At 38.4% G+C, this 13377-nt stretch overlaps 1 protein-coding gene across 1 annotated transcript in view; it reads left to right on the top strand.

Annotated features, from left to right (window-relative positions):
* Nucleotides 1-13377, top strand: part of TTC39C (tetratricopeptide repeat domain 39C) — a 110080-nt gene that overhangs the window by 39718 nt on the left and 56985 nt on the right. Inside the window, exons 2-4 of the mRNA XM_055324096.1 lie at nucleotides 7262-7310; nucleotides 10110-10238; nucleotides 12458-12572. Of these exons, the coding sequence (XP_055180071.1) occupies nucleotides 7262-7310; nucleotides 10110-10238; nucleotides 12458-12572 (293 nt within the window). The remainder of the gene's footprint in view (nucleotides 1-7261; nucleotides 7311-10109; nucleotides 10239-12457; nucleotides 12573-13377) is intronic.

Raw genomic sequence — 13377 nt, 5'->3', positions numbered from 1 at the left:
TGGGGCTTGATCTCATGACGTGAGCCAAAATCAAGGGTCAGACACTTAACCTAACCCAGCCACCCAGCTGCTCCAAGGAACTGATTTTTTTAAAATAGCATGGGTCACATGAGCAGCCTGGGTCACAGAAAAGGCACAGCTGCCTTAAAAAGCAGCAGGGAGTGAATTTATGTGATTATTTCTTTGACCCTCAAATCTGGGATCTTGGGGATGCAGTGAAAGATGAAGATGATTGTCATGGCTTATTAGCTTCAGGTGGCCCTGGATTGCCTTTAAAAAACAAAACAACAACAACAAAAAAACTAAAAGTCAAATAAATCTCCCTGCACGTTTGAAGGGAAGAAAAGTCCTTTTGGAGAATTCATCTAAGAACTCAACATCATGTAAATATTTTTTTTTTAAAGATTTTATTTATTTATTTATTTATTTATTTATTTATTTATTTATTTATTTATTTATTTATTTATGAGAGAGAGAGAGAGAGAGAGAGAGGCAGAGACATAGGCAGAGAAAGAAGCAGGCTCCATCCAGGGAGCCCCCAATGTAGGACTCGATCCTGGGACTCCAGGAGCACATCCTGAGCTGAAGGCAGATGCTCAACCGCTGAGCCACCCAGGTGTCCCAACATCATGTAAATAGAAAACATTTTCACAAAAATAAAAAAAAATTTTTAAAATTCCAATCATTTGCCACTATTTTAGGAGATTAAAACCACATTTGAAAAAGCATATTCAGTTAGGGACTGAAAGAGTAATTATACCCATTTATTTAATGGAAAAAAGATTTCTTTAAAAGTCAAATGCATAGGTGGCTCAGTGGTTTGGTGCTGCCTTCAGCCCAGGATGTGATCCTGGAGACCCTGGATCGAGTCCCCCGTCGGGCTCCCTGCAATGGAGCCTGCTTCTCCCTCTGTCTGTGTCTCTGCCTCTCTCTCTCTCTCCTCTCTGTGTATTCTCATGAATAAATGGATAAAATCTTAAAAAAAAAAAGTCAAATGCATACATTTTCTTTCACTGTGTTTCAGAAAATAAAATTTTCATCAATTCAGGTTTTAATATTCTAGATAAATGTTTTTTAAACTTTGGCAGTGTTGATGAATTGAGGGAAAGATGATCAGTTATTCCTTGGTATTTGCAACAGGTTTTCTGTCTTTGGGAGACTCCATATACAGAGAAAAAAATCTAGAGCCATTTTATTACTACTGGTGGTTCATTTTCAGAAAGCAAACAATGGCAATGACCATAAGAAGACTTCTCATCAAAAAAGATTCCAGGGGTGCCTGGGTGGCTCAGAAAGTTAAGTCTGCCTTCGACTCAGGTCATGATCTCAGAGACTGGGGATCAAGCCCCTATGTCAGGCTCCCTGTTCAGCGAGGAGTCGTCTTCTCCCTCTGCCTCTCCCAACCCCAGTTCATGCTGCCACTCAAATAAATAAATAAAAATCTTAAAAAACAAAACAAAACAGTATTCCAAAAGACCTCTTTTGCAGAAGATTTTGATTTGTGTTTGCTTTTTAACTTTTTCTTTTAAAAATATCCTACATCCTCTCAGGTACATAAAATAGTATAATCAAGTCTCATGTTTCCGTATGCCAACCTTAAGTCATGGCCAGTCATACAGCTCTCTTTTAATACTCTCTTACCTCAATTTGTATTTGAGGCAAATCCCAGTCATCATTTCACCCATAAATACTTTTGTATACATCTCTAAAAATATTTTTTAAAATGTAGCCATACCTAATAAATTAATAATTCACTGATATAACCAAATGCCTTCAATGATCATTTATCTGATTTTTTGCTTTTTAATTTTTTTCTTTTTCATGAGGAAAAGCTTACATACACTGAAGAGTGTATACATTTATGAACATCACTACTACTTAAGTAACTACTTAAGCCCAGATAAAGTTATAGGATCTTTCCAGCATTGCAGGGCTCCTACTCAGTCAGTAATCACCCCTCTGAGGACAGAAGTCAGGACAGTGGTTATGAACTTTATATCAATGGAATCACATGCTCTTTTGTGTCTGGCTTTCTTCACTCAACATTGTCTATGGAATTGATTCATGTTATATTTAGCAGTAGTCTGTCCTTCCTTGTAGCTGTGAACTACTCTATTTCGTTGAATGAATATACTGTAATTATTTGATCCATTCTGCTGGTTCCAGTTTGAAGCTATTATGAATACTGCTATTAACCTGCCATACATATCTTTTGAGGGCATACTAATTCAGTTCTGTTGTGTGTGCATATATATACTGAGCAGCGCAGTTACTGGATCACAGGGAAAGCACATGTTTAGCTTTCGTAGATATTGCAGGGCCACGTAGGAGAGTGCTAGTTATTTTACATTCTCATTAACGCTTGATATTGTTAGTCCTTGCAACTATGGCCAAGCTGATGGGAGAGTTGTGGTATCTCACTGTGGCTTTACTTTGTATTTCCCTGATAAACAAAGTGTTTCCTTTTCAGCACCTTTTAATAATTACCGTATTGACTTGAAGATAAACTCTTTTGTGTCATGCCTATTAAAGACTTTTGCCAGGGTAGTCATTTTTTACTGATTCATGGGAATTCTTTACATATTCTGAGGATGTGCTTTTTGTTGGATAAGTGTATTTAATTTTTTTCTCTTAGTCTGTGATTTGTCTTTTTAAATCTCTAATGGGTAAACAGAAATTCTTAATTAAGTTTTGATCTCAGGTATCCAGCTTTGTCATTGTTCCTCACATTTGATTTGGCCATTTTGTTTTTTCTTTCCCATGTAGATTTTAGAATCAACTTTTCAATACACACACACACACACACACACACACACAGAGAGAGAGAGATTTTGCTTTGGATTGCATTGAAGTTACAGTTCAGTTTAAGTGAAATTAACAATACTGGATTCCAACCCATAAAAATTGTATATCTCTGTATTGAGATTAGTGGTTTTCAGTTCAGGTTGATTTGCCCCCAGAGGATATTTGTCAGTGTCTGGAGACATTTTTGTTGTCACATCTGTGGTGGAAGAGTGGCATGTGCTACTGGCATCTTATAGATAGAAGATAGGGATGCTGCCCAACATCCTACAACTCATAGGACAGCCCCCACGAGAAAAAAAAATCTGACCCAAAGTGTTAAGAAACCCTGGTCTTTTATTATTATTATTTTTTTTAGTAATGTTTTGAGTTTTCAGTGCAGCAGTATTACACATCTTTGTTAGATGCATCCTTAGATAATTAGTGATTTGGTGCTATTGTGATTTTTGTTTCATATTGTAATTGTTACTGGTTTGTATATATGTGTTTATGTGTGCATGTGTGTATATATGTATATAGTTTGATGTGTCTGTGTCTTTAAGTGTCTGTTGTATTTTATACCTTTTATTTCAGAAATTCTTTTTCAGTTCTTTTGGCCCCCCATATACTTTTTTAGTGTTGCTGGTGAGTCTAGGATTTTTGTTCTGTGGTATCCCATAGCTTGGATATTGCTGATTATATCAGCATGGTGGTATTTAATATGTTCCTTTCTCTCTATGGTCAGTGCCCATATCCATTACTCCATTAGGAGCTGCAAAATGAAACATTGATTCTATCTTTGCTTCTCATTTATTATCCCAGGATATTTATGTAAAAAGACTGCCCTCCCACCCAACTAATTCATTAATCTGAGTCCTCAGAGAAAAGACAGGGTAAATGGTTATTTCTTCTCTTTTGTTAAAATCAGTTTCCAAAACAATGAGTTGGTTCCTTAGGATCTTCCATAGGCAAACAGGGAGGTGTTTTTTTTTTTTTTTTTTTTTTAATTAAGAGTACCATTATGAACTTAGAGTTTAATCTTATTTGAGGTTTCAATCCATTGCTGTTTTTACCCTCATTAGGGATTAGATTGTTCCATGTTTGCATAGTGGGAATATCTTTAAGAACCTAATATAATTTTTAAGCTTCCTTGCTTTCTCCTATATTCCATGCTCCTCTTGAACATTTCTTACCCTTGACCTGGAATCAGCCATTTCTTCAAGAAGCCACAGTCTCTTTTACCTAATGTATTAAAGAGGGTGCTGGGCATGCTCAGTGCTACTGGTGGTGTTATTTCTAGGCTTTTTCAGTAGACAGAAAATATGTATTTTTTTAGAGATAAAACCAGTAAGTTCATATTCTAGACTATAGGATTTTTAATTAACTTAATTCTTTTTCCGGTGCACAAAGCCCTGAGTCCTAACAAACACCAACATACCTATGCGTTGCTTTATCATAAACTACATCCCCAGCAGCCTTAGGATGACAATACCAAGTTCACTGGTGAGAATATGATTACTGAAAACAAATTTTTTACCATCTTCTACGGTCTGTTTTTAAGGGTATTTCATAATAAAAATGCACTGTCAGATTATTATGTTGTAATGTCACTTGGAATAGTTCTGTGTGGTTATTTTACCAGCTGGATTTGCATTAATTTTACATTTTAGGGATCGCATTATTAAAATTTGATATTATGGGCAATATTTACATAGTTCCGAAGTCTAAACTACAAAACAAAGTATCTACAAAAAAGCTTTGTTTCTATCCTTGTTTCTTCTTCCCTATTCCTTATCTCACCTTGTTAGGTATCCTTTTTTTTTTTTTTTAAATGCATAGGTTATTCCAACTTCCTTTTCAAAATTAGCAAATTGTATATATCTTTATATTTATATCCTTCCTTCTTTTAAATAAGGGAGGTTTATACCATCTAATATATTTTGCTTGTCCTCACCTCTGTTCACTTTTATGTCTTCTAGTATTTAGGAAGCTTTGTATTTTAGTTCTTTTTTTTTTTTTTTAAGATTTTATTTATTTATTCACGAGAGACAGAGGCAGAGACACAGGCAGAGGGAGAAGCAGGCTCCACGCAGGAAGCCTGATGTGGGACTCGATCCCAGGACTCCAGGATCACGCCCTGGGCCAAAGGCAGGCTCCAAACCACTGAGCCACCCAGGGATCCCCTGCATTTTGGTTCTAATGCTTACCTTTATGTTCAGTCTTTACATAATACCCTCACTGCCCTCCTGTTTGGGTCAACATTTATTGGTTCCCAATATGAGCATATTGAGGTGAGCTAGGAGCCTTTTCCTTCTCTTTTCTTAGCTTCAGCTTTAAAGTAATACTTGTATTCTTTGGGAACATTTCCAAATCCCCAAAATGAGTAAGTTTTATGTAGAAACACATCTGTGGGCCAAAATAATCAAGATGAGATAAATTAACATAGGCTTAAAAAGTCAAGGGAAACTTGTTAAATTCTTAAAAGAGCAGGTCTTTGTGCAGCATATGAGCGAGTGTGTGTTTATTGATCGGTTTATTATACCACGTACACTGTCTAATGTACCAGATGCTGTGGAGTTTGCAGAGAGACTGTACATCGGAGAGGGAAGAGGGTTCCCACTGGGCTGTTTTTTCACCTATGATGGTATGTGAAGTACTGAGGGTGAGGCTAGGATACCATGAATAATTAATAGCCTTGGCTCTCAGAAACCTAATTTTAGTCAAGAACAAGAAGCACATATAGCAACACCAGGCCCTGGTTTCAGCTGCTTTCATTTTTCAGATGACCAAGTAGCTAACATATAAGCAAGGAAAGGGGAAAAGCCATACTCATCAGGGCTTAATTAAAATGTTCCTGAAAGGCAGGGTTCTCTGTCTTTCATTCCTTCACTGATTCATAATTGTTGAATGCCTGTTGTGTGTAAGGCATGGTAAGGAATAAGAGGCAGAAAATGACATCCTAGAGGGGACAATATAGGCAAACCAAATTAGGTTGAGAGGCTGTCGTGGTATGTCCATGCAGAGCTGTGGGCTGGGAAGATTGGCATCTGCTCTGCTGCAGAGGAGGGATGGCTGACTCCACAGTGTTCTCTGGATGCCCTGCTTCAGCCTGCTTATGGACGTGAATGCTAGCAGGGCATTCCTCACTAATGAGTTGATCTTCCTGCTTTTTTTCTTGTTAGTTTAATATCCTTATTAGGTGAGGGTAAACAAATCATTATCCATTGTAGAATTTGAGTAAGTACTAAATAGATGGGGAAAAAATGTAGCAAAAAGCTAATATTCCAAATAAATCAGGTTCCTTACTGCGTCTTCTCCTTCCCTACTCCCTCTACTCTCTTTCTCTCTCTCCCTCCCTCCCCTCTGCCTCCAAGATGAAAATGGATGTGCATACTGTTTGACTCAGGAATGCCATCTCTAGCAATTTATCCCAAGAACGTATTTGGACTTGCCTGAAGAGATATATGGACAAAGATGCTCATCTGATACACATATTGGATATATGTGTATATGTACATATACATATAAATGTGCATGTCCTCCCCACTTCCACCCCCAAACACACACTCCCTTTGGACCCAAACTAAATTTCCGTAGGGGATTGACTAAATGCATTATTCTTTCCTTTTTTAGGATGACCATATGCTATCTACATAATTAAAAAATCAGTATAGTTATTTTTCTTTAAGAAGGCAATTACCATTTGTTTTCTCTTTTAGCGCAATTTATAGAGATTTAGATTTTGTACTGGTTGTGAATTTGAAGTGGAAAGTTTATATTCCTGTATCTTTTGAATTGGTAGTTTGATTTGGTTTCTTTTTGGCTTACGTATGTAATTCACTAATGACTGTATTACAGTGGGAGAGTGTCTGACTCTAGGGAGGCATTCTTGAAGTTCTTTAGATGGAATGAGTGAATTTGCAAGGTTGGCTCTGGTAAAACCCTCTGATCTACTTTAAAAATGGTATTTTATGTGTGTAAAGTTTTGAATATATTTTGCATTTTTAAAAATGAATATTAATCATCTTCTCTTGGTCACATGTTTGCAGATGTCAGGTTGGTTTACTTAAAGCAATCTCTTGTTATAATTTGACTTTCTTGTGCACCTTGCTTTGAAGAATTGGCCAGGTTTCTCTCCTCTTCCCTTCCCCTTCCTTTTCACCTTCCCCTTTCCATTTTTGAGAGAAGGGGAGAGAAAGGGGATTAACGGCAGAGGAAGAGGGAATCTCAAGCAGGTGCCACTTCTAGCACAAAGCTTGGCTCAGGGCTCTATCTCATGATGCTGAGATCATGACCTGAGCCTAAATCAAGTCAGACGCTTAACTGATTGAGCCACACAGGTGCCTCTTTCTTAGTGTAATTTTATCAGCTTTAAGACCTTACTGTCTGTCCAATTATTAGGAATCTATAATGTTCCTAATATATCAAATGTTTATAAAAAGTATACATTAAAAATAATTTTATTTTGTTTCCTTAACAGAAATCATAGCCCATTAATGAGTTTCGGAGCCAGCTTCGTCAGTTTTTTGGTAAGTTGGTATGGGGAGAGGTATTGGTGTGAAAGAAACAGGTATATAAAGTATGTCTTAAAGTTGCTAGCTGTATAAATACAGATCTATAATTTTTTATTTTTAAGATTTATTTATTTTAGAGAAAGCACATGCTCATGCAGGGTTGGAGGGGGTGGGCAGAAGGAGAGAGAGAGAATCTCAAGCAGACTCCCTGCTGAGCACAGAACCTGATGTGGGGCTCCATCCCATGACCCTGGGATCATAACCTGAGTTGAAATCAAGAGTCGGGCACTTAATCGACTGAGTCACCCAGGCCCCCCTATAGATACACATCTTTTAGCATTTAAAAGTGGAATAAAGTTTTGCATATCAGTCAAGACCTGTGAGATATCTTGTATTCCTCAATGTAAAAAATAAAATGCTGGGGATCCCTGGGTAGCTCAGTGGTTTGGCGCCTGCCTTTGGCCCGCGGTGTGATCCTAGAGTCCTGGGATCGAGTCCTGCATTGGCTCCCGGCATGGAGCCTGCTTCTCCCTCTGCCTGTGTCTCTGCCTCTCTCTCTCTCTCTCTTTCTTTCTATGTCTACCATGAATAAATAAATAAAATCTTAAAAATAAAAAATAAAATGCGTATTTTATTTCCAGAGTACTGTGTTTCCCCAATCAATTTTTTTAAATAAAAATAAATTTGGAAAGACCTTTCCAAAAAATAAAACTGCATTAGCGATTTTTAAAAAAAATTTTATTTATTTATTCATAAGAGACAGGCAGAGAAATAGACAGAGGGAGAAGCAGGCTCCCTGCAGGGAGCCTGATGCGAGACTCCATCCCAGGTCTCAGGGATCATGACCTGAGCCAAAGGCAGATGCTCAACTACTGAGCAACCCAGGTGTCCCTGCGTTAGCAGTTAAAAAAAAAAAAAAAAGAAAAGAAAAGGTCAGACTTTGGATACTAAAGGTTTGCTCTAAAATTATTATATATGGACTGGAAAGCAAGTTAAATTAGCAGAGCTGAAATTTATTAGTTCCTATTATATTTTTAAATATTAGTATTTAGGAATTGAAGGAATAGGTTGCAGTTAGGTGTTTAAAGTAGAAAATTGGATGCTCTTTTCCAGAAATACATATAACATCACGTATAAATCACTTTCAAATACATAATTTAAAAAAGCTATCATAGAATGGTAAAATAGCAAATATATGTGTGTGTGTGTCTGTGTGTGTGTATATATATTTACAGTCAATATTGTGTAGAGATCAAGTGAAGTAAAATAGAAAAAAAATTTGGATTTCAGATCTAGGAAGATGTCCACAAACTGGTGTGTCCTGTGCAGGCTGCCAGTGCCCAGCCTCAGGTACCAGGCCAGCTTCTGGTGACATGATTTTCATTCAAACTATTTATTTCCTCTTTTTGCCAGGGGATTCAACACAAATTTTTAAGGCTTGCTGTTGATAAGAAAACATAGCATCATCGGACTTTACAGTACTCTGTGGAAATCACATGAGTACCCACTTAACTACAAAGTCAGTGAGGGTTGGCTGGGTGGAGGAGAAAGGTGGGGAGAGATGCTGTGGCAAGGCTGGAGTCTGTTTGCCCAGCAGTGGGGTGCTTGGGCAAAGGTGGTGGCTGTGATCTAGTTTGGCTACAGGGGGAGAATATATTGCAGTCTTACCAAGGAGGAGGCCTCGAATGCCAAGGGGAGGGCTTGCTGAATGGATAGGGCATGGTGGAGAGCCAGCTCCAATGAGTTCTTTAAGCATTCCAAGAGCCAAGTGTCATGTCTCTGCTGCTATGACTCATCCATAACCTCAGAAATCTCTGTTCCACTGGTGAAAGTATCAGGTTTTTGGCAGGAAAGGGTTGCCCCTACCCAATCAGTTATGGCCTGGAAAAATCTACCAGGCTGTCAGTGAAATTTTTCACCATGGACAGTGTTATATAATTCCAAATAAGAGAACCCATTGAAATTGCTGTCCTTGAAAAGACCGGTGTTTTCCAAGACCTACCTACAGCTGACGTTTCATTAGCACAGTACTTGATGGAGCCAGGGGTCCACGTGTGGGCAGAATGAACTTTGCAGTGGGACACCGCTATAAAACCTGAGTGAGGGATCCCTGGGTAGCTCAGCGGTTGAGTGCCTGCCTTCAGCCCAGGGCGTGATCCTGGAGTCCTGGGGTTGAGTCCCATATCAGGCTTCCTGCATGGAGCCTGCTTCTCCCTCTGCCCCCCCCTGCTCTCTCATGAATAAATAAATACAATCTAAAAACAAAAAAACAAAAACCACCTGAATGAAGTAGACCAGTCAGAAATTTTACAGGGCTTTGGTTACTGTGTTGGATAGCAACAAAAAAAGGTCATAGAACAGTAATTGCAAGAACTTTTATTACCTTCTATTTTTTCATGTAGGTGTGATAGAGGTATATTCTTTTTTTTTTTAAGATTTTATTTATTTATTCATGAGAGACAGAGAGAGAGAGAGTGAGAGGCAGAGACACAGGCAGAGGGAGAAGCAGGCTCCATGCAGGGAGCCCGACGTGGGACCCAATCCTAGGTCTCCAGAATCAGGCCCTGGGCTAAAAGGTGGTGTTAAACCGCTGAGCCACCCAGGCTGCCCGGTATATTCTTATTTTATATTGAGATTATAGTCTTTGGAAATGATTAGGGCTCACTGTAACATTCCAATTCTTTTTACTCGCAACAAATAATTTGAATGTTTTTTTTTTTTTTTCTCCTAGCTTGGGATTTTGTTGTAATAAATCACTTAAATTTTCCATTGCTTACTGATTCATTCATTCTTTCCTTACTTTTTTCTTGGAAGAACGCCATGATGACATTTGAAGAAGAAAAAATGCAGTTGGCGTGTGATGACTTAAAGACGACAGAGAAGCTGTGTGAAAGTGAAGAGGCTGGAGTAATTGAAACTATCAAGAATAAAATTAAGAAGAATGTAAGCACTGAGTCTTTAGGTTGTGAACAGAGTGCCACTGACTGAGATCATTGCTCACTTACTTGGTTTTTGATATTTTGGCTATGACAAAGCACAATGTGTGTTTCTCACATGTTTGATTATGTAAAATGTATTTTTTAAAACCATAGAGCCCCACCCCCACCTGCCCCATCAGTCATCAGAGCCATTTGGTGCAGTAATTCTTTTGCCTTCTTAAGATTATCTTCTTCCTTAATGGGCCATGTGCTAAGAGCTTTTGTGATGAGACTTTCGTGCATATATAATTCAAATATGTTGCATTTTGGCATAGTTGAGGGATCTGGCTATCTATCTGATTTTTTGCAGGACTTACCAGCCTTTGGTTACAAATAAAGTCAAAATAACATTGTATTTCACTTTCCCTGATTGTGCTTTCACCTTTCAGTGCAAAAGTCTAGTCTTTGGCGAGGCATCCTCCTACCCCTGATAATTCTGGAGTGCCCAGGGGTCTTGCAGGTGTTACCTGTTGAGCTGACAAACCAGTCAGAAGCTGTTTACAGTCCTCAAAAGCTGCCCATCTTTTCTTTGGCTCCTTTGTGTCCAACTTGCTTCATCTCTGCTCTTGCTAATGGTGTCCACCATGAGGAAGCCACTCGGGCCAAGAGGACTGGCTCCTGATGGTCCAGAAGGGCCAGAGGTCTCCTTGATGACTCTTTCTGCAAACCCTGCATCTGATCAGGGACAGAGTCCTGTTGCCTCTCTTTCTAGAATACCTCCTGAATTCATCCACTTCTCTCCCCCTCTTGCCATTTCCTTAGGTCCACCATCATCCCCATTTGCCTACAACAACTCTCACTGTTCTCAGATTCATTCTCCAATGATACAGTGTATAAAATGCAAATATGTTGCTGGCTTCATTTTCCGTGTCCCTGGTCCCAACCCTTGCCATTACAGTGAAGTCTAAACTCCTTACAGTGGCTGACTTGGTGCTTCCTTGTCCTTTGCCTAGAATGTTCTCTTCCCTCTTGACCTGATTCCTACTCCTTCTTTAGGTAGGTCTTCCTAGATCATTTTCTAGGACACTTGCCTGAGCCCCAAAGCCATGTTGAGTAGGTTTCCTACTCATCCCCGTAGTATCCTGTACTTGACCCTTCAGAGCACTTAACTGCATTACATGGTAATGAGGTCAGTGTTCCCTCATTAGACTGTAAGTTATTCATATGTCTGTCTTCAGTATCTAATTCTATGCCTAACACATATGTTAGGAATTAACATTGGTAATGGGTCTTTGCAATTTAAAAAGCATCTTCACATACAGTATCTCATTACCCCTTCCAACAACCCTACACAGTAGATGTTATTACAAAGAAACAGAAGCACTAATAAACTGGCATTTGCCTAGGCAAAGTAATGAGTTCTGCGGCTGCATTTGCAACAATAGTGGCCATAGTAGATTATGTTAATCTAGAAAAAAAGGAAAACAGTTCATTCTTTTGTGTTTAGTATATATGCTATTGTCGTATTTGCAAAGATCCTATCAGTTCTTATGTCACTGTGAAAGCCCATGAAAACTATGTAGATTATCTTGTTCAAGTTCACTTTGTATTAAAAATGCAGTATTCTTTATCAGAGCAAACTTTTTAAAATTACAGACATTATAATAAGGACCAACATTTTATAAAAAAGTGTTTTTTAGTTTTACCTTTTGCTTCTTTTATAGAGGTAGTAACCTTAGAGGTATGGCTTAAATTCTGAGTTCAGTTCAGCTCTTTTCTCCTTCACTAAAATGTATCCGTTTTTGACCCTCACATCTCAGTTGTGTGCACATAGGGAATGAACCCCAGTGTTCATCCTACGTGAACAAAGGTAGATGGCTGCAAAGTGGTTTTTCAGGTTCTCTATTTTGGGAAACATTTTCTACCTTTAGTAATTTTTATTTTGGATAGGTAAGAACTTAAATTGTTTTTAAAAAAGGTAAAAGTCTGAACTTCTGTGTTGACTTTCATGGTTTCCCACAAGCTTGATTGTTCTCACTCAGGATATTTGTCTTTGAGTTGCAGTGTTCTTCATCCTATTGTAGATCTCATGGGAATACATTATAAATTTGGTCTTGGCTTTCAGTGCACCTGTCTTACAGTTCCTGCGTGAAGTTCTTTTGCACAGTAAAGTAATAGTTATTTGGATAGTGTCTTGTTCTTGGGTGTGATTTATCAACATGTACTTTTCTTTCCATCAAACAGGTTGATGCCCGAAAATCTGCCCCCTCTATGGTTGATCGGCTTCAGAGGCAGATAATCATAGCTGACTGTCAAGTTTACCTGGCTGTGCTCTCGTTTGTAAAACAAGAATTGTCAGGTATGCCAAAAGCATTATTTTTAATGGCTTTCAACATTCAATGGACACAATAAGTAATGCCCCCCACTTTTTTTTCAATGCCTCCTATTTCAGTCTTTGAAAATATGTGATGCCTCTTTGGGGCATGGTATGCATTTTTACTTAGGAAATTGAAACCACAAGTGCTTAATGTGTTTTTAGGAGAATAGTTTTATTACTTTTTTTTAAAAAAATATTTTTATTTATTTGAGAGTGGGAGAGAGAAAGAGCATGAGCAGGGGGAAGGACAGATGGAGAAGCAGACACCCCACTGAGCAGGGAGCCCGATGTGGGGCTCCATCCCAGGACCCTGGGATCATGATGTGACCTGAAGGCAGACACTTAACTGACTGAGCCGCCCAGGCATCCCCTAGGGAAATAGTTTTAGACTTGAAGTCAGTGTTTCATCCTTTCCATCTCAACATAATGCTGTCATAGAGAAATTATCAGTGCCAGATAAGTGGATCATACTTTTCCTTTGTGAGAATCAAGTTGTGAATAACCTTTAAAGTGAAATATAACTAGTTTAAATTAAATTTTTGCAGGAAATTGTTATTGAGGGCCTGAGCATATACCAATTATTTCCTTATGTTCTTGAATGACCTACATTTTAACAACCTTCATAGTAAGGGCTAGAAACGAATTTCTTAATTCGTTTGTCCAATACTGTTGTTTTCCAAGATTCTGTAGCTTTGATATCTTGAGTGCTGTAGACTCAAATCAAGCCATTAACAGCTTCTGTAAGACTGTGTTTAACACAGACACCAGTTCTTTCGTGTATGTGGTG

This window comes from Nyctereutes procyonoides, unplaced genomic scaffold, assembly GCF_905146905.1.
Source record: "Nyctereutes procyonoides isolate TBG_1078 unplaced genomic scaffold, NYPRO_anot_genome, whole genome shotgun sequence".
Lineage (NCBI taxonomy): Eukaryota > Metazoa > Chordata > Mammalia > Carnivora > Canidae > Nyctereutes > Nyctereutes procyonoides.
Note: the sequence above shows the minus strand (reverse complement) of the source record. Positions and strands in the feature narration are given on the sequence as shown.